General features: G+C 38.1%; 1 protein-coding gene across 1 annotated transcript; it reads left to right on the plus strand.

Annotated features, from left to right (window-relative positions):
• Positions 1–14,714: 14,714 nt before the first annotated feature.
• Positions 14,715–15,721, plus strand: FSHB (follicle stimulating hormone subunit beta). The gene is made up of 2 exons (XM_072865472.1): positions 14,715–14,873; positions 15,485–15,721. The coding sequence occupies exons 1-2, from the start codon at positions 14,715–14,717 to the stop codon at positions 15,719–15,721; spliced, it is 396 nt and encodes a 131-aa protein (XP_072721573.1).
• Positions 15,722–25,095: the final 9,374 nt, after the last annotated feature.

Consider the following 25,095-nt stretch of genomic DNA (forward strand, 5'->3'; position numbering starts at 1 on the left):
CTTAACTTCATCTGATTTAGCTGACCTGTACCATACACACAGTCTACCTGAGGAGGTCTTACCAGTACAACGGCATTACTAATTTCTCCTGTTCGATATACCTGAGCATCATGTTTGCCATTTTCACTGCCATATCACTGCTGAAACATAATTATCTTGCAGCTGATTAGTATACTCATGTGTTGCTTCTTGTCAGTCATTACACACTGATGAAGCTCTAGCTGATAGCAGACATTCTTGCAATTAGTCCCTAACTGCATGACCTTGCAGTTTATTACTGTATTTCATCCTGTTTCTATTCGTTCACTTCAAATTCACTTAGCAGGTTTCACCTCATCTTTGAATCAAATTATGTTTTCCAGCTTTAAGACATCAATGTATTCACCTACTGTTTACAACAGAGTAAAAATGAAAAAAAGATGCATAAGATTGATGCTTACACTATTCTGGAGTCTCTCTTTCAGACCACTAGTTCTTATCTCATTAAAGTTTTCATTATTGCATTGAATTTTTCATCACTTCACAATTTAGCTGCTACGCACCACCTTTTCCAGCTAAACAACACTAAGTAGCACAATAACAAATACATTCCTGGAGACCTTATAGGTAAGATCTGCTGTAGTCTCCTTGCTTATAAAAGAGTCAAAATGAACAAGGGTATGAAGCTGATCTATCACAATCTGTCTTAATTAGCTTCTTGTTGTTGTTGTTCCTTTATTATTTTCCTTTATGTTTTTGCTTTACTTTTTCAGCTGATAAGTTCATAATCCTTGCACACTGTTAATTCAGACTCATGGGTATACAGTTGTCCACATATTTTTAGGTTTTGTTTCGGTTTTGTTTTTTTAAATATAGATGTTATATACAGTATTCTCCAATTTTTATATACCACTCCAGTTTTAATAGACTAAGTACAAGATCCTTGCTAGTAGTAATTTCACATGCCAGTTTTTCCACTGTTACAGAGTGAAGTGTAAGTATGTTGATTATATCATACCTTGAAAGTGGTTATAAAGTTTTTTCACAAAACTTCCTTCCCCAAAGACAGTTATGGTAAAGTTGTAATTTATGGAAATGGGAGATCTTTCTGGGTAATTGTTGAGATACTGCTTTGTTAGCTGAGAGATCGTTCTTAACTTTGTTGAAGTGTGACATTTTGTCTTGCACAGAAACATGGTAAGCTTATGGGAAAAGTTTCTGAAGCACAGGAAAGATTTCCGTTTTCTCTCACACATATACAGATAGTGATAAATACTGAGAGATTAAAAAAATTTTAAAAAGCATAGATTTGCTTCATTGACAGTAACTCCATCTAGTTGTAGTATACTACAGTTCATTGCAGAGCAAAAGACATAATAAACTTTTTCACCTAAAACTTGCAGCCATTTTTCTCACGTAATTTATTTCCTTATGATATAAAGTCTGTAATTTGCTTGAGAGGCAGAATCCAATTATTCTCTAATTAAGAAAATCCATGTCCTTTGTTTAACTGGAAGGGATACAGACTCAAATAGTTGAATGTTCTTTTTTGTCACCATTAACAAAAAAGAATTCTTTATGTTTTCAGGAAATAGCATAAATTATTTCTCTAGATTTAATTCCTGGAAGATGACTCTCATCTCAGACCTGGGTAGACTATCAGGGACAGTTTTACACCATTGTAAACTAGACTCAAACTATAGTCTCTATACATCATAAATATTCTAATTCTGATATCTAGGAGTTGCACTTTTTAAATAAAGTGCTGCAGATAGATCCTTGAACATGACTTGCAGATGTCTGCACAAGTTTGACTTGATCTCAGTGTGGGCTGGGAGTTATGTCTTGATATTAAAATTCTGACCTGCGCATGCACACTGGATGTCATTTGCATGTAAAAGTCCATGTATGCTTTTGAAATTCTCTGAGTCTTAACTGCTGCTTGTAGGGAATGTATAATTTCTTTCTAAAACTTGTTTCCATCCCCATGGGATAGTGGATTGGGACTTGAGAATGTCTGGTAGACATTATTATTTATAAGGCTTAAAAGCAAGGACTCCTCCTTTCCCCAATCTTACAGTAGCCATGATCAATTTCTCTTCAATTTCCCTATAAAGGGTTCCCAGATTATATAGGGATCAGTGTCTTACAAAACTATATAATAACCTTTCACAGTTTCTGGGTTTTGCTAAAAGGGGATGGGAGGGAACAAATTCAGCAGATAAGGGAGGAAAAAAAATAATCATTCAAAATTCAGAACAGCTAAATAGGTCATTCAAGTCTTATAATAATCTCCAGTATCCAGGAGCAGGTGATGACATTGGTAGTCAGGAACAGAAATTAAGAATACAGAATGCTGGCATTTTTTGCAGAGCTTATAGGTCTCATGAACACTGGATTGTCTCTAGCACACGTGATGCTCTATGGGGTAACCCCTAAATACATTATCAAGTGTATGAAGGCAAAAATATGTATGAGAATATGCAGAACAGCTCCACAGCCTTAAAATATCTGCATTTTAAGCCACTCAAATACAGTGGCTTAAATACTGCTTAGAATACTTTAAATAGTACTGAAGGTAATGACTAGTCCTCTCACTGTGGCAACAACCACTTCTCTGATCTCACTTTTGCATTAGCCAGTATTGGCTAATGAAGGATGGTCGCTTCAGTTAGCCAGCCAAGGAATTCATTAAAAAGCTTCTGCTCTTACAGTCTGCAGAAGGTAACTAATCAGTTGATTTCATTAGCAACTTTGCTCTACTCATAAAAGTATGGTAGCACACCGCCTATGACCTCATCTGAAGTCGTAAGAAGTTGTCTATAATGGGAGAATGGTTGTGGACATACGATGGAACTTTTCTCAGCTGATTCCAAAAGTACCTACTGAGCCTCCTATTTTTTTCTAAAATGTTCAAACCTAACAGATTGATAATCAAGGCCTGGGGTCCACCTCCTCACCTTTTCTGTACCCTCAGACCTCAGCACAGATCCTAGTGTTCTCAACCAGTGAGATATCTGCCTTAAGCATTTTACAAGTCTACCACAACCACAGCCTATTATATTACCCATCAGGAGTCCATGGGCTGCAATGAACACACCAGTTCTCACTTCTTCTTCTAAGACTGCATCTGTGGCCCTATCACATCATACCCTTTCCAGGTTATTTAGGAAAGGGCGTATTATATAGCAGAAGTCATTTTCTCTTTCAGTCCCCTTCCTGCTCAGCTCTTTTGTGAAGATTTTATGTCCACTGCCTATGGAAACTGAGATGTGAAGCAAAAACCTCTGTTTAGAGGTTTGCTAAAAACCTTTGCTAAATCATATGTGGCTGGCAACTGTGGAATTTGTAGTATTTACAGACATCCAGAAATTTTATCAGACAGATGGATATATTAACAGTTTCTTTCAGAAGTATCATTATGTAAAAGTCATTCAAACAGAAATTAGAATTCAAGCAGAGACAAATATGACAAACATTTTTCTGAAAATGCCTGTTAATCTTCAGGACGCAGTAAAAAGTGATAAAATGTGATAGCAAAACAGAATGGCAAACAGTGAACACCAACAAAACAGGAGGCTGCAAAATGATAACCATTTTAATGCTACTGAAAGTTTCATACTTTTTGAGGCTTGAAAGCAAAAATAAAGCCTAATAAAAATCAGACTTTCATTAACAATCTGATTGACAACATTAGATTGGAACACAAGGGGCACAACATCATTCTTTTTCAAGGTTTAGAGAATAGTAAGATGAGTGGACACAGGACATAGAAAGACCACTTGAAGTTAGGAGGAATGCCCCTCAGCATACACACTCTGCAATGAGTAGGTGCAAATGAGTTGGAGAGGACAACTATATATACTTGTCTGTAAATCTTCTTTCCTTATCGCAAACAAGGCACATTAGAAGCAGGAGGACTGCACTCTCCCTATCCACTTTCAGAGCAATTCTATGCTTAAGACACCAGCAGGAACGATTATGCTTAATGTTCCACAGTTTAGAGAGAAAGAAAAGAGAAGGCATGTTGTCTTGAGCACAATTCTCCATGCCTCTCATACACAGGCACAACCAAAATGGCCTGAAGTAATTAATCCCACTGCATTTAAAGACTCCTGTATTATCACCACTCTTACAGTGAGAGTTCTGAAACTTCTTTTTGCCCAAAGGCTTTACTAGATCTAGAAAGGGCTGAGCACGGCAGGAATCTGGCCGATAGCCAGGAGGCTTAAAGTGCTGTTTCAGTTCTCAACCCCAGCATTTAGTTTTGCTTGCCGCAATGCTGTAAAATCTGCTTTAGCTGGGAAGTAACTTTCAGCAGCGTGTGAACTTGTACTCAGGAACCACGAGATGGCACCACAAGAAGCCACAAAACCTGTTGAATTATCAGCAGCTATGGTCTTGCCCATTTCTATAATTAATAAAGCATTTGAGTAGGACTGTTTCTTTTTCAGGCAGTACTACAGAGATTACAAGTGGATTTCTGCTCAGTGACTTTTCTACTCCTCTAAAGCTGAGCAGCCAGTGTTTAGACTGATCCATTTCAAACAGCTGTTTAATACTGTGCTGAAACAGACACAACATAAACCAATATTTTAAAAGGTGATCGGTGACCACAGGTATCCAATTTCAAGGCAATTTTAATCACATTTAGGAACCCTCATTTCACAGGCTGGTTCATTCAACTTGTCCTGTATGACACCTGCCCTGTTCCTTCCTCCCACACCACCATGCAACTCCTCTGCCTACCCCAGTGCCCTGCCTGGCATCCCACACAGACCTGCCTACCAAGTGGGCTGTCACTGCCCGACACCTGCCATGGAGGTAGGAGCGGAGGGTCTCAAGCCCCTAATGAAAGAGAGAAAAAATGAGTTTCTAGGGTCCTTGGCAAGACAAGAGGGACTCCAGGGTCCTAACGGGAACGATGAGCAGTATTTTCTGAGGTCAGTCTAGCCAAGACTCTGGCTGGAGGTTCCAACCATCAAGTAGCTTTACTTTTCTGCCATAAGAAAGCTTTCCATCTTCTGACTTCATGTCAGATACAGGAGTATTTACCTGCTAGGCTAAGCAGCCAATACATCCCACCGTAGCACAGCCTGGTGCAGTGCATGCTCTCAGTCACACGACATGGAAGACTCCTCCTGTCTATTAGACCCTCCCAGCTATTTCTTTATGCCCTTAAATAATGGAGGGCTTCTGGTTACTATAATTCACATCCCCTAGACTATAACGGTGTTTCACCTTCCTGCTTCCTATCAGGAACAATATCTCTAGGTTTTCCCTGTGGATTGGAGATGGCATAAAAGGATTATATTATGGCACGGCACAAAGCGCTTTGTGCACTTCTCTACTCAACCTCCAACAATTACCAAGGAAACAACATCAAATCCAGAAGCCATTAACACAATACCTAAAATAACACACCTCCAAAAAAGCTTTCTAAACTTGTATTTGTCTGAATAAATACGGTGCCTGTGCATCACTCCCCAAAATGTGTTCAGCCCTCAGCAGGCAAAACGTTCCCAATACTCTGAATTAAATGAAAGTGATTTTCTGACTGCTATCACATTGTAGTTTTTTATAAATTCAGTGACATTACGGTGTTCAGCTATTTATTTTTCAGTATCTCGTATCAATTTTGGAATTTTTTCTGTAGTAAAATGACCACATGGCAGTGCCAGGTCAAATCCTCTAGAAACATAAGCAAAACTGAATTGCTGGTACTCAGAACTGGGATGCTGGAGTCCAAGAGGTGCTACCAGAAAAACAGAGAAATCTTGGGGTCTTGGTCTGGCTAATGCCTGGAAAATGTCTGGAGAGATGAGATGGGCAATTGCTGCTTCCAGAGGAATAACCCTAAACTCTCACTCTGCCACACACACGCTTCAAGCTCCATCGCAGGCAAAAGGGGCAACAAGGCCATGGTTCTCTTCCCCTCCCTAGAAGTCTGCTTCCCTGCCACAGCTTGCTTTGCTTATGCCTGGGACTCATTCTGCATAAGAGCAGTGGCTTTCCTACAGCATGGTTAACGAGTAGAGAGTATCATATGAACAAAAAAGGCAGAACGGGAGGGAAAGGAAAGAGCTGCATCCTTCACTGAGAACAGTAACACAGATCCTGCTAACCACTGATTTGGTTGAACAGTGTATAATGCTATAGAAAGTAAGCAAAAGTTAAGACTTCAGCTCAAGCCTGAACCTGCCAAATTTGTACCTACTTTATTTAAGAATAAAGCCTCTGGTTTTAATTATTATAATTGTCTGGAAAAATACACCTTCATCAGGAATTTAGCCAAATACAATGCTTGGTTTTTTTATTTCATCATTCTGCTAATACAACCTAACAAATAAGATTTGGGTTTTGTATTGAGCTATATACCGGGCTGATACCTGTAAAGCTTTTTCTTTAAGCTTCAGATCTATTTCCTCATTAAAGCTCTGCAATACCGATGCCTGCAGTAGTTTCACAGAATTTCTTTGCAAATCTGTAATCTGATCACAATCAAACTCCTACAGCTCACAGAGCAACTCCAACACCCTATATTCTGTGCAATAATGGCCCCATGCCCTAGAATAAAGATTCCATAGGACTGCTGAGAAAAAAAAATCCTTTTAAAAAAAGTTTAGAATCCCTAAAAGCCGTGAATATTGTAGATACAGCTGGTCAGATAAAATGTTAAAATTGCAGCTGAAGGTGGCTATGGCTGTATGTATTCTTTCCAACCTATTTTTCTTAAGCAATTTGACCTAAAAATTACTGCACTTGCAAAAAGAATATGGGTCAGACATCTTCAGCCTAAGACTGTATTTAGCAACCCAAATAAGATGGGCTTTTCATCCATTATCCAAGTGTGCTGAATTGTTCTGCATCAACTTTTATGTTATCAATGCACACTGTCAGCAAGATTCAAATAAGCCTTATGTTGGTATCATAGCTGTAGTCTGAAAACAATTAGCAGGTGCTGTTGCCTACATGTGAGTAAGGCACAGCCCTGCCAAACTTACTGGTTTAGAAGAAATGCACATTTTTTCAGAAGCCCTTCCTAAAATCCATCATAGACAAACGTTTGCCCAGCTTCTTAGCATGGTTACATAACATAATAGAAATACTGATGAACTTTTAAAGCATCTGAAACATTGTCTTTTTTATTTCTAGGTTTAGAAAAACACGAATATGACAGATCAGTGAAACAAGCTACCTAGAAAAAAAATGTAATCATTCCTTACACAAACTACTACTGGCAGCCTTTGTCCTTTGGACTCAAGTCATTCTTTAATATTTGGGTCTTGAAGTATTATTTACATAAAAGTTTAAAAAAATTAAATGTTGTTATTGATAGAATCTGTGTACATTTGTTGTAAACACTGACAAGAAAGAAAACCAGAAGGCCTCCTAGCTCAGAAATAGCCAGGTTTGCCACTCAGCAACTTGTCTCAATGAAGCTAAGTATCTCACCGTTCTCTCAAGCACTTACTTTTAGGAAGCATATGCAGTACCAAAGTACTCAAATGCAGTCAAATTGGATTTGGCTTTTCAAATGAATACTCAGATATGTTTATTTGTTTTTCATTTTGGTTTGGATTTCAAAATTCAGTCAGCTCCTGATTAATATGGTTTAAGAGAATAATATGCAGGTAAGTGTCTCTTTAGCAACCTAAGATCATTGTTCTCCAAAACAGAAGCCCCCCAAAAAATCTACTGCAATTTTTCAAAAAATTTAACATTTCTGTAGGTTAATAGCAAATGATGAATTTCAAATTTGTTGAAAACTTACTCTACAAAGATGATTTTGGTGAAGTTCATTGAAACCTAGGTTTCCTGCCAGCTTTCTCATCTGACTGTTCAGAAACCTATCAAGCTGGGTTGCTGAGGATACTACGGTTCCAAGGCTGGGGAACCCAGCGCTTCCAGTATTTGCAGCTGGCTAGGCAGTCCACATGTATGCTTTGGCTTCAACAGACAGTAACTTGAGACAGAAAGACAGTAACCTGAAGCAACTCAACAATGCAAAAGGCTTTCCTTCTATGGAGGACTTCAAACTTTTGGGGTTTCTTTTTAAAGAATGAAATTAAAATTTAAAAAACAAACTGTTCTTCCTCTCTTGGATAGTTTTGCTTCCCTTCACACTGAACTCTTCTCCTACTTAACAACCCATGAGTCACAAGTAAATCCAGAGGGCTGTCTACCACTGCTCAGTGAGGAAGATGACAACACTTAGCATGGTTCCTTCTTTACAGGCACACACAGGCACCACTCGGAGTGAAACAGATCTGGGCACATCTCTCTACTCTGTGCAAGACCAGCAAAAACAAACCATAATGAATCATATCAGATGCAGCCTCATGCCCCTGGTTCTAGTTTCTTCAACTCATATCCTCACAGAAATATTTCTGCACTTTCACTATCAACAGCATAACGGCAATCCCATACAGACCCAAGAACTGCCATAACAAAAAGGAAACCCTAGCTGGTTATGTACTAGCGGAATATATGACTTTAAATATATTGTCCATCAGGTCTCTCCCTTGCTTTGTCAACTCTTTTCTAATATGACTAATCTGTTTTGTTAAGGCCATTAAGATGCTTTCTTGTTCCTGTTGAAAAAACGCTAGTCGTACCCAGAAAGCTTAAAATAAACCAGTAGTGCTCCAGGACAGTCACAGGATCAAAACTGCTACTTTCACACACAGAGAAGCTATTCCTAGAAAAAGAGAGATTTACTTTTCATTGGAAAAATAAAATACTCAGAAACAAAGTGAGATGGTAAAATGAAAGAATGATAAAGAAAAAAAAGCATTCCTAACAAACATATAATTTTTAAACTTCATTTAGTCTTGAGCAGAATCTTAACGTACATTTCCTAACAGATACCACTGGAGTTTTCAAATGATCTTATACAAGAAGCCAAGATCACACTGTGGTTTTGCAAGAGCAAAGAGCTGAAGGCTGTAAGAATCCATCACTAAAAAGGGTAAGAAAATGCAGCTGGTTTATATATTCAGAAATGTGGTATAAAAATCAGCCAAGAATGAATTTGTATCATGTGAGACAAAAACTACAAGAAAAATAACTGAATGACAATAATATAAGCATCTGTATTGTTCCTTGCACTGTTCTGTATTCATTAAACACTTTTCAGAAGGATTAGTTTCTTCTGCTGTTGACTGCAAGCAGGATTTTCACAAGACTTAGAAAGACTAACAGCTTGTGTAGATATTTGGAAATATGCGATGTATAACCTTTACTCCAAGTAATGGAAACTAGTATCTCAAAAGCTTTCTAAAATTCTGTGCTATTAAATACATAGTCAATGCATTCTAGTGTTTTCTTTATTCTCCTGAGGGTGAAGTATTCTGCTTGCATATGGGTGGATATATGAATTCTTCATTAATGATTAACTCTTTAGCTGACACTAATTAGTTTCAACTGTCCAGCTATGTGCTCAGCAGGCACAAGCTACTTCACAATTCTGCATCATCTGTGCTGAGAAATTAATATCAGTAAAAATTGTATTGAACAATAGTGGCCAACTACCCAATGCAGTTACCACTAAAGCCAATGAGGGTCTCTCCAATGACTTTAATAAGAATCACAGTAAACCCCAAAGGCATATAGGGGGGTCACGCAATGACAAAAGTCATCTCCCACCAGTAGTATGCAACAAAAACAATAACAAAAGGGAAAGACAACACTCCAGTCAATTTACTTAACATTTTACTAACAATTTACTTAACAGGCCTGTGCTGCTGTTCTGTGAAATACCAACCCCACGCAGGGAGCACGGATTCAGAAGCAAATTGCAATCTGTGTACTTCAAGGATATCAATTTAGTCAATCACTGGGTAGCAGCAATAAGGTCTTTTGCTTTAAATACCTCAGGTTAAATTTGGACCTGGGCAGAAAAACATTTGGACAAACACAAAAAAAGGGGAGAGGAAGGGTACTCAGTCAAGACAGGCTGTGCGCAGAAGAAATTTGACACAAGCACGTATTATACTCAGTATGATGGCATTGAAGTGCACAACTCCAAACTTAAGAGAACCAACTCTTCATTCTGTTCTAACCCAGAGAAATTTAATTAAGCCTTAGATTTAAGCACCTTAAACATGTCTTGAGACATACTTTCAATGAGAAACAGCTTTCAGATGCAGAAATTATTATCCCCAGTAACATATCTATTTAACAAGACCTAAAACCTGTAACCACAACCATTAATCTAACAAACCTGGAACCACATCCCTTGACACTTTTAAAGCATATATTAGAAGCTAAAGCTAGTCTGCAGCTGGAATAATTTACAGGTAAGACCTGTCTTTTCTATCAGACATTGTGTTTTTTCCACTAGAAGGTTCAACACATCTTCTATCAGGACAGAGTCAGATTTATTACTCGTGGTGGATGAGCTGCACACATATAACCAAGTTTTCCAATAGCACTTTGATAGATGGTGAAATTATTTGAAAAATCTAAACTACCTTCTTTTAAGCAAGGCAGATTTACAACTTGCAGTAACAGAATTGCTAGTCTTACCACCACCCCTCTTGAAGAAAGAAATTTAATTAGTTTAGGACATATAGGAAACACAAAGCTTTCAGTTCTGTATTAAATGCTTTTGAAAAAAAAAACCAAACAAACAAAAAACCCACACCCACAAACAGAAGAAAAAGAGCATTTACTGCTTGGAAGGGAAACAACAGCAGAATGTGCCACAGCACTTCTAGTTGAAGTGATTAGAAATAGCAAAGCAAGTGCTCTCTTGTGGCAGCAGTGGTAACAATGGTTTGCTAGGTTACAACAGTAAACAGTCCAAGGGAAATAGCCATAGAATACAAAAAAATAGCAATATAGAGAAGCCTTTTATTTCCCCGAGATGTCACTAAGGCATTAACACAGCCATGTGAATCTGATGCCCTCTATGACTTGCACAAAAACTGGAGAGTCTTCATCTACAGGACTGCCTATACTCCAATGAACCAAATCCCTGTCCATGTTGAAGACCAGGTCTTCCGTTACAGCATTTGTCAGATTTCCCCACTCACTTCAATAGGAATACAGCAATCTCTGTTGACAGAGGTCTTGACCATTAAGCGCTAGCCATTCCAATCCAACTCTTCCATACCCAATCATAATGCAATTACAGGATTCTGCAGCAACTTGAGCCCTATCATAGAGCTTGCTAGAGCTTGGATTCTGCACAATGGACCCACTAGTAAGCTAACCCTAAAAAGGCGGAGAAAGAGCATGAGATTGCTTTGCCCCAGTCCAAACAGGCCATTTGCAAAGACATTCTAGATCTGTGAATTGCTTAGCTAGCTCCAAGTGTGAGCAGAGCACACACAGGTCTGTCTGAATCTTTCTGCATAGACATGCCACAATATCTTTTGAACTCCTAGGCTGTATACATAAACCACCACAGAATTCCAGGAGTATGGCTTCAATAATTCCTCTTTGACAATCTGGGCAACACCTAGCATTCAGCCTAGAAGCATAATGACAACTGCTAAATCTAGGATGTGCAATACTGCTTAAGAAACAGATAGGCAAAACCACTACTTAACACTTAAAAAGTTGCTGTAGTATGTGAAGAGGAAGTGTCCTTCCCTCTGACATTATTCCCTAAATTGAAATATAAACCATTTAAAATGGAAAGCATTTCTATTTCTCAAATAGATACAAAATTCAATAACACAGAACCTACGTATAATGTTCACATATATGTGAAAACGATAACTTTCTGGATAAATAACATTTGTTATTCCCTTAACAACTACCACAACCTTTTTTTAATCTAATGGGAATATAAACTTGAAGGAGTATGATATAGTTAGCATATAAACATTTCCCAGAGGTATGAACTAATAATCTTAGAAAAACATGTACTTACACAGCATCTTGCCCATCATGAGAAGTAATTCCTTTAGTGTATCTTTCTAACAAAAGGTGTGGGAACAAAATCAAAGTCAACCAAGTAACAACTCGCCAAATTACCACTCCTCAGATGATAGACTGGTGGTTAGTTGATTTCAATTTGTAATTTCCTATTACCCTAAAAATGCATATTCATGTATTCACATAATGAATTTAGCAGAGCTGATAGCTGGAGAACCAACCTAGAACTGGTGATTACAGAAACAAATGCCCTTGAAATCAGTGCAGGACAAAATCTTCCTGTTAAAAAGTTTGTATTGTATTTGCAATGTGGCTTCATGAACTCTTCAGTGAGAACACTATGTAAAGCATTTCCTGTTATGTCCCCCCTCATTCCCACTCCCCAATCAATCCCATCAATTACACTGCTACACCTGTTCATTTCATTGTGGAACAAACTGATATGGATTAACAATAATGCTGTAAAATATGGCTGGGTTGGGTTTTTTCCTTTAAATCAAAATGATTTCCCTAATTTGCATTGCCACAAGTGAGGAGGCTGAGTGGGCCAGAACAAGAAACTAGGGGAGGGAAGAAACAGCATGGCAGGGGCTAAACTTGCACTCTCTGCTTGTGAAACTATGGTTTTAGTGAAGGTGTATGACTTCCTCAAACCATGAAACAGATCATCGCAGCTGAGAGATGAGATATTTTCTGTATTGTCCTTTGCAAATGAATTTTATTTGGTTTTATTTAATTTGCATAAATTAGGGCTTAGAAAAGGCCAGATCCTCAGTAGGGATATAACTAATTGTAATCAGCTTTTGTCCGGCATCTCTGGAATTAGTGATTTACAGCAAGTGTGAATCTTCTCTGAGAAGACAGACTATGTTGACACTAAAAGACCACTATCAAACGATCACAGAGTTTATATTAATAAAGAGGAAGATGTCTGCTTTCTTGACTTCTTTATACATTTAATTGAGCTGTACTCTCATTCAAACAAAGTTATTACTACAGGATATGTCCAGGGAAAATTTGCAGATCACTTTCTAATTTTGGTGTGATAGGAAATTCATTAACAAATTAAGGTATTGCAGACTGGATGGAAACTGGAACAGATGGCCAGTCTGCAGGACCACAGGAAGGTATGAGACACATAAAGGGCTCATTTGTAAAAGCCATTTTGGAAAGTATCCCATCTGCAGGACAACTAATAAGCCAGTGAGAATTTCTTTTCATGATAAAATGCTGTATGTCCTTGCCTAGTTTTCTTTTGTGGATGGATTTCTGTAAAAGTCAGACTGACCATAATAGAACAGTCATAACAAAGCCAGACTGGCTGTTCTGGGCAGATGATAGTAAATACAGTGCTACTGTGAGTCATTTTCCCCAGAAGTGATATGTGAAGCTCAACAAAGTTATTTCTCTGTCATTATTCTGGTGAAGAGGCACACATCAGTAACTTGTGAACGCAGGAAAAGGGCAGTGAGCGGGGGAACGCTATTCGTACAATCTTTTATTATCATGACAAACTAGGGAATGCATTCAAGTTCAGTTTGCAGGGTCGCCTGTTAAAAATATTAGCATTTTCCCCTGTAACATGACAATACTTGATCTCAGATCACTGACAGAAAACACAGATCTGGAGCCTCATTATGACATCTTTATAGTCCCTTGCCACAATACAGACATTCCTTACACAAGTTAAAAAAATGTGACCATGCGACAGACAGGAACCAGGATTGCATATACTAGGATAGAAATCTGACTTTTGAAAAACCACAGTGGTATTTTAAATGGTAAAGAAAAGTTGAGTTACTCATGATTTAACAAAACTTGCACTACTAGCTTTCTTGGACCACAGATCAATAAACAAGTACATACGCAGCTCACTGGGCAAGACCTAATTCAGAGAAAAGCAATTAAGATTGATACCCATACATATTCATTAGCCAAGAAACACTCTAGCAATGTCTCCACCATGAATTACCAGAGGACCAGCTTGTACCCCAAGCCTATCAGTTTGAGGGCTGGCATAAAACACAGTTAAAACACCTGAACTTTTCCAAAAATAGGCTTCTCAAACTGCTTTCAAATTGTGGAATGGCTCAGCTATTTCTAAATGCCACCAAATCAAGTCCAGTAAGACTTCTAAAAAGACATTGTGACAGTAACCTTCACCATCACTTCCTGAGTGTGTTTTGCTTTTCTTTTTTCCTCTTAACAAGGCTTGATCTCACTGTCTGGCTGAACCATTAATCCGCTTTCACCAAGTACAAAACTAATGCTTGCTGCATCAGTATACTGCAAATCCTCAAGGTATAAGTTACACACGATTTAGTATAAAAGGTAAGCATAGGGCTTGCTTTTCACTACAGCTATTACCAGGAAGGCAAGTAGAATACAGGTAAGTTTTCATCAGATCCTGATCTAGAAATCTCTTTTCAAATTGCAAACACTGCATGTAATTAATTGCATCTGAAAAATAGATTATCTTTTGCTCTTTCTCTCCCTTGCTTCTTTTTCTTTCTCCTTAAAGACAGGACACATTCTCTACAGAAACTTAGATAAAAATATTTCTTTGAAAGTGGTATGGTACTCTGCTATTATTATTCTGCAAAGATTGTTGACATGCCATTTCAGTCACTTAGGAAAATCAAACTCCTTTAACAATAAACATACAGATAGATCTATTTAATGGCTTTATCCTATGTTCTCACTGATGTTTCTGAAAGCTTACTATTATAGAACCACTCAAGGACAATATGAAGACTGAATTTCTCCCCATTTCTATAAATATTTCCTGTTGAAAATAGCTATACATGTTTCTCCAGCATAGATATATGTTTTGCTTTATACACAGGATGAAGACAGTTAATTGTTACGTGCTGTTATTTTGCTGGAAAGCTATTTGTTGCAATAGCTGTCAGCTCACCAATATTACTATAGCAGTGGAAAGAGAAGAATGTGAATTCTGTATTACAGTGAATGCCACGTGGTGCTCAGGATACTGCTTCACAAGGGTGAGAATCTTAAGTTTAATTTCAGGCACTGGAATTAAATATTCCAAGTGATGTATGAATAACCCATTTCTCCAGTCCGTAACGAACTTATAGGCAGGATGAGCCTTGTGAAAGAACAGGTTGAGTAACTGCTGTGCTATTTGACAGGAAAGTAGATACACAGCCAATCTGAACCACAAAGGGAAGGGTGAAAAGACACTAGTAAAATTCAGATCTTTAACTGACTGCACACATTATGTTTATATTGTATAACTAGAGTTGAAAGTATTACAATCTGGATCTCTGCCTTGTGGTCAATTTGTGGTTGCAAACGGATACAATAAAGCAGCCATTACTATGTAGACTCCTCTGCTTTTCCAAATAATTTGAAGAATCAAGCAATTGACCTGCAAGATAGTCTGGTGATGGTATGACACAAATTTGCCATATCGGTCCTCCTGAAAGGAGAAATCTAAGGATCTAGGTGAGTCTGATCCAAATCATTTTGAACTCAGTGGGATTTTCCCCACCAGCTTAATTAGTTTTCACATCAGGTCCTTTATTTTATAAAAATGTGGAATTCTACCCTGTAACAGATTTCAAAATAAGTATTCCCTTCTTGCAATTTTCAGGATCCAGTGTATAAATATCCACCAGTATCATCTGTTCAGCAAACATGTACCTTCAAGGAGGTTGTATATGAAACAGTGAAGATCCCTGGCTGTGGTGACCATCCCGAATCTTTTTATTCGTACCCAGTAGCTACCGAGTGCCACTGTGAGACCTGCGACACTGACAGCACTGACTGCACTGTGAGGGGGCTGGGGCCATCCTACTGTTCCTTCGGTCAGAATGGAAGTAACCAATGAAGGGTACTTGAGGTGGCAGTTTGGCTTTAAATGTTCACTTCTAAATAAAGGTACTGATCGGGCTTAAGTGGAAGATAATAGACAAGGCTATTTAGAAACTGCCGAGATTGAAAAAAAAAGATTTTTAAGGCCAAAATGGAGAGCTACTGACTAAACTTCTCTTCAGGCCTTCCCTACTTACCCCATCAGTTTCCTTCAAATCATTTTCATAGGTCTACAGAATGCTGCTTCCAATTCCTTCTGCCCTTGCCTACTCTTCTTATTACACCTTCATTCTTTATATTGCTGTTTCCACTGCCTAGTTCACTTAGCTTATTCTGTGCTACCCTATGCTTTCAAAAAGTTCCCAACTTCCAAGTCTTTATTATCGCCTGCTTTCCATCTCTCCTCAGAATGCACTTATTTTAAAAAGCCTTGCAAGCACTGGTTTTCTTACAACCAACATCTGTGCCCTCACTTTCTATTAGTTGGACTGTAAACCTCTCTCAGCTGAGATCCTGACTTTTGGCAAAATATTTCATATAGTTATTATGCTCTGTAAATAATAACAGCATGTTTATTTAAGAGCCAAAATCTATGTTCAAATGTTGAATGTCACCTGAACTCCTGTGCTTTCTCAGTAAGGCTTGTTAGCTCAGGCTCAGTACCACAATAACACAAATAACATGAACTCTAGTTCATACCTGGCTCACTTGAAAAAAGAATCATCAGCTGTCTACTTTCAACTGAGTAAACGTATCTTAAGTCAGTTAAACAATTCTGAAAATTTTGCCACATATCAGAAACACTGGCTTTCTTCTCATTATGCAACAGAACATAAGAATGAGAATTATTTGAACACTATTTAACACAGGAGTCTCACAAATTATTTAGGGATGAATCCAGAGGCACCTGATCCCGGTAGTGCAAGCATGGTGTGATAACATGCCTTGGAAGTAGTTCACAGTAGTCCCTTCTGAGAATGGAAGTTCATAGAGTTCTGCAGCAACCTAATTCTGCAACGGCCAATATGAAGTTGGGATGGTCTGGAAGCAAGCTGGAGGACTGACTGAATAAGAATGGAAAATTATCTCCCATTATTGGGAAAATTATCTGAAACCTACAGAATTAAATCCTATCAGGAAAATGAAAAGATACTGCTCTTCACCAGAAACAATCACCTACGCAGACACAGAATGGAGAGCAACTGGTTCAGCAGCAGCTCTGCACCGAAGACTTGGACGTTATACAAGCTAAGCATCAGTCAACAGCATCACACCGCTGCAGGAAAGTGGGAATGTAAGGAGTAGAGCCTACAAGACACAACTTACTTCCACCACTCAGTTCAATGTAAGAGCCTCAGCTGAGATGTTATTCCAGCTTTGGACACAGAACTTCAAGGCGTTGAAAAACTGGAGAAAATCCACAGAAGAGTAATAAGAATGGAGAGAGGCCTAAAAAACACCTTGGGAGAAAAAGATTTAAATAAATGTGGTTGCTTTGCTTACGGGAGGTAACACTTAGGGGGGGAAACTAGTGGAACCTTTTGCATGCTTGAAGACTGTTACAAAGAGAAAAGGAACAGTCAGTTCTCCATGTTCACAGTGAACAGAACAACTAATGAAAGATTCAGAGTAGTCACTAGCAAATCTTCCGAAAGGTACAGACAGCTAGACACTGAAATAAATTATCAGGGGGTTGGGGAAGGAAGGAAGGGAGAGAGTGGGGTCTGTGGAGTAGTGACCACTACAGGTCTTCAAGAACACATTGAACCTGTTGGGAGTGACAGAGAGAAAGTTCATTTGCCATGAGACAAAGGAATGAAGCAGATAACCTCCTAAGGTCACCCGACATGTCTGCTTTTGAGATCCTTACGGACGTGTTTATTTAAAGGGAATGTGTCGGTTACTCCGGATCTCTCTTATAATAGATATTTTAACTTATTTCATTTTTAGCTTTTTTTACTGAAAGATATTAGTTCTCTTAACTTAATTTTATTTATAAGATTTATCCGCATGGACATTTTCTTTGGTCTAGTGAAGTTTTAAAAGCGCTAAAGTAATAGGTAAGTCAAATTGCCCTTCACTCATTTCAGTTTTAAACATGAGTTTACTTCAGTTAAAACTAAGCATATTATTAATTTCAAGAATTACTCCATTCTGGATGAGAGAATTTTGAATTCAAATTGAAAAATAGAGTAGCTTGTAGTAAAGAAGTATGTAAAAAAGATAAGTTTTCAAAATAGATCTGTAAACACCTGTATTGTCTGTTGTGCATTTTGGAATAATAAAAATAATTTTGTTGCACTTCTGTTATGTATGTCTTAATAAGCCAATTAAAAAACTTAAAGAGTCCACCTACGGACTTTACTTTACCACCCATACTTTACTATGCAAAAAATCACACTTTTTTTTCATGTAACTAATATGACCACCTGAGACATATTTGTATTATATGGCCAAATCACATCCAATAAAGGACTGGTATATTTTAGCCTGATCCAGTAGTGTGATGATTAAATATTACATAGTTGTAACACAACAGAACTGTGGATGAGAATAAAGATTGTCATTAATATTTTATTTAAACTATAGGGATTAGAACATGTCCAGAGCTGCGTCCACATCTCTGTCACAAATTAGCTTGCATGTAAAACCAGAAATTATACAGCTCTCGTTTCATCCATCAGACAAATGCAACCACTCATTTTAATTATGAAAACAAATCTATTTGGAACCTTGGAACTAAAACTGTAACTAATGCAGTCAAAAGAATATTGATGTTAATAGCTGAATGCTAGCAAAAAAGTCCTAATCATGCATCACTGCAAGCTTCCAGGCTCTTACTTTTTATCTCTCACACATCTTAGGTAGCAATGCTGAGGTAAATACCAAGTCCTAGAGACTCAAAGATGCAAGAAAAAGGTGCTCTCCATATAAGCACTAGCCCCTGCCAAGCAAATTATAAGCCTGTGGGAATACTTCTTTCAAACACTTTCTCAACCCCTGTCCAGTACCTAGACATGAGTTCTACCCAAATCTCTTCCATGAAGCTGGCTTTTTGAAAAGATGGGTATGTCATACACCAAAAGCTTTGTGTTTTTCAAAATATCAATAAAGGAACAGCAAAGAAATAATTTACTGATTTATCTTCTTTTTCTAATCATAAGTGATCACACAAAAGGCTCAGGAAACATCTAAGCCCTACATGAAGTCTTGCTGTAAACATCGGCAAGCTTTGAATGTATGCCTCCATTCATATGAACCTAGTGCTGGCATTTACCCTGAAGTGAAATCCATTCCAAACCATGTCAACAATTATTTGTTGTTCTACAGACTGACTGCAAATATTGCATTGTCAGTAGTTTCACTGATAGAAATTCTTACAAAAGGCTGGCTTGACTTGAAGGTATCTTGGACTACCTGTGACAGTTTGTAAGAGACTTTATCTTCTCAAAGTTCACTTCCCATTCAATGCCCCATAATCATTTCATTAAACTTACTTTTACATCAATGTTTTTCCAAAATGTTAGTGAAGGTACTTGCAAGTCATGACTATTAGTGTAGTTTGAGGTCCAAATCTGCTCTGAATTATTATTTAAGAAAAATATTTAAGAAGTAATTTGTATGCTGTCTGCCTAGCTCTATCATGATGAATAAATGGCAACTCTGTCAAAAGGTGAAAGTCTTAGTATGACACGCTACTTTAAATACTAAATTGGTGGGTAAGCTTTTAGAAACATTTCTAATAGATTCCGATGTAGATTTGCAAAAATTCCTACCATGGGCCTAACCCTTTCCTTTGAAATCAATAGAAATGCTTTTCAACTTCAATAGAACTATTCTGCCAACAGCATACTTTCCAAAAGCTGCATATTAATTCTATTTTTAAAGGCAGGCTCTGCAAAAAGCCCTTATATGTCAGACTTTAGAAACCAGCCTACAGAAACTAACTTTAGAGGTAGTAAAAGCTAAAATGGACTGAACTATCTATTTATTTACTCCCAGTTAAGTAAAATTATCTTTTTTTCTTGCATAACCCTGAAAGCACGAAACCTGGAAAACTGTAATTTACAGTTAAAGCATGGTGAAAGCATACAGGATAGAGGCACCACATAGTGTTAAACTGTCCCTTGAAGACCTTTGAGAGGGACACTTAATGCAGGATTCATTGTGTTGTAATTAAGTCTTTCAAATACCCAGATGTATAGATAAACTGCATGAAGATTATTCATCTCTGCTGCCACATCTGTGGGTGAATTAATATTTCTATCATTTATTATGCAGACAGTTTGACCTTGATCTTATGAGTGTCTGTGCCAGTTGTACTTGAAGCTCTCCAGACATCAAGATGGGAACATGAAGTGCAGCAGCAGTATTCATAGTCCTACTAATTGAAATGACCTTTAATCCCAACTGCCTTTTTAGGCAAAAAGCACACCCTGATTTTATAGAGGCAAAGTAATACACGTACTCACCTTGAAGCCATTAATAAAGCATCAACATATTAGCATCAACCCACTGTTGTCAATTCTCAGCTATTATTCCCTGCCTAAGTTCTGTAAATCATTCCTCCTAGCTTAAAACAGGTTGACACTTGCCTTTATAATTTTGGCATATAACTGGGCTCACAGTATTTTTTACCATATTGATAAATAGAAATGCAACTATCCCTACTTGTATTAACCCAACTGATGCATAAGAATTTATTAGCCATCCACAAATCCTCAGACAAATCCAGCCTGAGACAGAGGTAATTACAAATAATAGGTAGAAAACAGGAATGTCAGGACTCTGGCTCATCCATGTCAAGTTGAGGCTGCACTTAACTTGGACTATTTGAATGTAAAGGGAAAAGACAGCTGAGCATGGTGTTACTATGCCATGCTCCTTCACCCTCCCACCTCAGCAAGTGCATTTTGCTTTGTCAGTATGCAATATTTAGCTGCACACTTCATTTTCATTAAAAAATACAACTAACATCTTGGTTGAAACTACAAAAAAACTATGAAAAAAAAGAGCTAAGCAGCTATCTGAAAAATTCATTTGGAGATGGCAGCCTTGAGATTAGTGGCTCCCGTCTACTCGGGCAATGGGATCTATAAAATTTTTCTGTGTATCTCATGTTTCTCTTCAATTTATGTTATTAACATTAGCTATCAAAGCCTTGGTCTTTCAATGTGACTTACACTGATAGACATTACAGCAGCTCACAAGGCTGCAGCCTCTGGGAAATATAGAAAACAAGACAGGAGCAGGGTTAGAGAAAGGACATACTTGCAAGAAATCAAATGTCAGTGTTTCATTATGTGTGGGTGGGGAAGCAAAAGAATTAACTAGCTATGGTTTACAGTCATTAACCATTAGTTTTCTTTCATATAGCAACTCTAAGAAGCAAGAGGTAAAGTCTTACTTCACACCAATAATCTCTTAATTCACTGAAAAAATACTGAGGGGGGTCAGATGTATTACTTGTACAGTATGACATTATTCCGTATGAGAAAGGAAGGTAAATTCTAGATCTAGTATCTTTGGATTACATTTGACTATACTTATATACATTGAATAATGCTACGGACAGATATATTGTTCAGTCAGAATATGAATCTAACCCCTATAAAATATATCCTTCTTAAGATACCAACATTCAAAACATAGAAGGTAATCCAACATTATCCAATGGCTTTTAGAAAAACCTTTGAACAACTTAAGGAATCCAATTTCCCTCTTGGTTCATGTGTTTACATTTAAAGTTTCATTCAAAAATTATCTTAGCTTTCATTATCTCCTTCTCTCACTATATAGTATTGGCAAGTCTTGATGCTTTTGTGAATGCTGTGGAAATTCCCAGTCAAAATAATATGATAATGAAGAAAAATGTTAAGAAGTTAGAAAGAAAACTTTTGGTTCAGACACTGCCAAAATTTATGTCACAGTGAGGCAAAGGGTTATGGATGAGGTCTATGCCCTGGTAATACTTGCCTTTTCAAACAGGCATTTAGCATCATCAACAGCATGATTCTATATAACATGAAAGTAGGGTATGCACTTCAGCTAGCCCAATGATCGAGAAATAATAAAGACAGCTTAAAATTAATTCTTCCCCCACTTCCAAATAGTACCAAAGACAGCTCTGCCAAGCAATGGATCTGGCCCAATCAGTTAAATTTCTTTCCTGTATGATTTCTCCTTTTAGAATAAATATCTGAATCTTCATAAACCACATGTGAGCTAATGCTTTAGATGGGAGACTGATTTACACCATCAGTGTAAATGGATACAAAGCTTACCACGTCGGCTTTGTTTACACAGTCTAGCCTTAAGACAAGTAGATCCTGATCTACAAGTATCTGGATGTGTTCATATACTTGGCTTATTATGTCTGGAACTCAAAATCACTTTACACTGTGATGCTTAGTTCAGGGACAATGTAAAAGCATAACCAAATCAACTCCTGTCTATGCACAATCCAGTTACTTAGTATTTCTTATTCATCATGTACAACACATGGAGGACTGCCATTTTATTAAGCATTTCTCTAAGCAGTGTAGAAGCTACCTTGTCAAATTTCAATATCCGGCTAATAAATTCATTAGAGATAATGAAGGTGCAGCAGTTTGACAAAGATTCAGTTCACCCCAACACAAGCCCCAAACATCACCTCTAAGAACAAGCACTGTAGTTAATGGAAAGTGTGTTGTCTGGAATGGTCTTATGGACTCATGAGAACCAGTCAAAAAATATTTATTTTTGTCTATCTAACACTATAATATTTTAGAATATTTATTTTAAGAATATTAGGATAAGAAGGGGAATTACAGAGTATTCTGATATAGGAATATCCGTTTAGTTTTGCTTGTACTGTGTCGACCAATATTGCTTTAATAATAAAAAATAAAATAGCATGAGAGCAAGCCTGGGAATGAACAACATTACATCAGAATAACGAAGCCTCAGTTATGAATTTCAATGCTTCAGGGGTTAAATACTCAAGGGTTTGTGATACCCTTAAATAATTCAGTCTACGTCCTTTCCGTAGATGTCTGATCCATTAAATATTCACTAACACTTTGAAGACTAGAATAGTGTCAGATCTCAAATTAGAAAATTTCCTTTTAATGTCACTCTTGCGTTAATTTCTGTCATATTATTTCAGGTTATTTGCCACATCTCAAACTAGGTAATATTAATAGCACAAAAAAGGATCTTCTCTTTCTTGATAACTCAGTATGCCATATGAAAGAAACAAGCAGTTCTGCTTTTGACATACACAGCCCCATTGACTTCAAAATGGGAAAAGTGACGTGCCCAAGCATATGGCAATTGATAAGGGAGACTTCAGGACCTCCAGACTCTAGCAAAGCTGAACAAACAGCACAGTTGGAAGCATTATACAATTGGTAATATTACTATACTACACCAGTTTATTAAAAATGTATCCTCACACTTGATCTGAAAATAAAATAAAAGCTTAATGCCCATGACAAAAGGAAGAACAAGGGATAAGTGTCAAATTGTAACTCTACTACGAGATGAAAAGAGCCTAATGCAGACCTGCCAGGTTTTGAAAACAGATGACTGAACTGGGAAATCCCTTCAGTCTTGGCATGACATCACTAAATAAATCCTTATTATGTTATATGGCTCCAAAAACATTATGCAAACAGCTGTTCAGAAAGCATTGAAACAAGATCTTTCACATATCAGGAACTTTGTGTCATAAACGGATTTTCCTGCTTGAAACATGTCACACTCTCCAGGCGAACATGTATGTGCCAGGCAAAGTATTCCCCGCTTACCTCGGCTGATTCCTAATGAGAAATCCATGCAATTTAGTTATTCTTTCAATTTGTGAATTATTTACAAGTAGATGTTGATAACTGTTTTATTTGCAATGGATAATGCAACCCAATACCACTACAAAGCAAGATGCCTTAGTCACATTTCTTTCTCATATCAATGAGGGGACACAGTAAGGGACCTATTTTCCCAATACATTCCAACTACTGCGTGAGTAATGACATGGCAATAAATATCATTGGTCTGTTTGTGACTAGGACTTATTACTGTGAACCTGGACAGGCTACTGAACATTTGACAATCTAAATTCATGTCAGTGAAAACAAAGAAACTAAAAGCACTGGAGATCTCATAGTTAAAACAAATCAAGCAGTATCACTATGTCACAAAACAAAAGACCCTCAACCATGCAAAACAATGTAGCAAGAAATCAATCACAGAATCAAAAATGTTACCAGCAGGAATTAACTGCATAATACTATCTAGTCCAGCGTTCCCTCCCTTGCAACCTGGTTTGCCATGTTTCCTTCTACAGGGAAAGCCTAAGATGTCTGAAAGAGGGGTATTCAGGGAACAGATATTTCAAACTCATCTTAAATTTCACATCAGTAGAGTTATACAGATGGAGCGTGATGTACAGCACAAGCTTCTTCCCAAAAGAAAACAAGAGATAAAGGAAACTGTAAACTTGCTGAATTAAACAGAAATGGGCCATGTCCTCACAAAGAGACTTTTCATTATTTATCAACTGTTATGCAGTTCAATGACTGGGTCTGATGACAATTACTGCATCCCTGACTCATCAGGTATGGACGTTGTTAAGGGAAAAATATATTGTGTGGGATCCAATAGCCCAAGAGAGATGAGGCTTCTGCAGCTCTGTACCCTGAGGTCTAACCAGCAGCAAGGTGAATGCATATTCCCAAGTAGGCATACGCACACAGAGCACGTATATACACTACACATATACATGGCTGGCCACACAGATCAGCCACCAGAGTGGCTGGCACTTAATTTCATTCCCTCCAGTCTCTCCAGCGCTGGCACCCAGGCGCACGGGCCCTCTGGCCTGCGGTGCCAGGAACACAGGCCCTCACTCGCTCCAGGTGCTGGCACCACGGACACACAGGCCCCGCCGACCCCAGGGCCCACTCCAGTTGTTGCCACATAAGCCCACTCACCCTGATCTCCCCAGACGCTGGCACACGGACACGCAGGCCCTCTGACCTGTGGTCTGACTCCCGTTGCTGGCACTCAGACCCAGGTACACGCACGCACACAGAACAGAGAGTCCCTCACCCAGGAAAAGAGTTAGAAAGGAATTTAACAGGAAGATAGGACAGACTGTGCCAATCAGGGGCGAGGCATGGCCAGACAGGCGTACCAACCAGCAAGTTATTTACACCAGCCCAGCCCTTTTTATTCCCTTATTGTTTCCCACACTTGCTGCTCCCCAAATCACCTAAATCCATCCCTTTCCCCACCTTTGATTCCTCCGCTAAACAACCCATAGTAGGTCCTCCGCCATCCCAAAATGCTCTTCCCCTGCGTCTCATAATGCATCACATATGCCTAGGCAGCGACCTCTCCCAGTAC

The sequence above is a fragment of the Ciconia boyciana genome, chromosome 6, assembly GCF_034638445.1.
Source record: "Ciconia boyciana chromosome 6, ASM3463844v1, whole genome shotgun sequence".
NCBI classification, from domain to species: Eukaryota; Metazoa; Chordata; class Aves; order Ciconiiformes; family Ciconiidae; genus Ciconia; species Ciconia boyciana.

Coding starts and splice junctions, on each gene's coding strand:
- FSHB (XM_072865472.1), top strand. CDS start 14,715: ATGAAGACAGTTAATTGTTACGTGCTGTTATTTTGCTGGAAAGCTATT. Junction 14,874..15,484: donor CAGGATACTGCTTCACAAGG/GTGAGAATCTTA, acceptor TGCAATTTTCAG/GATCCAGTGTATAAATATCC.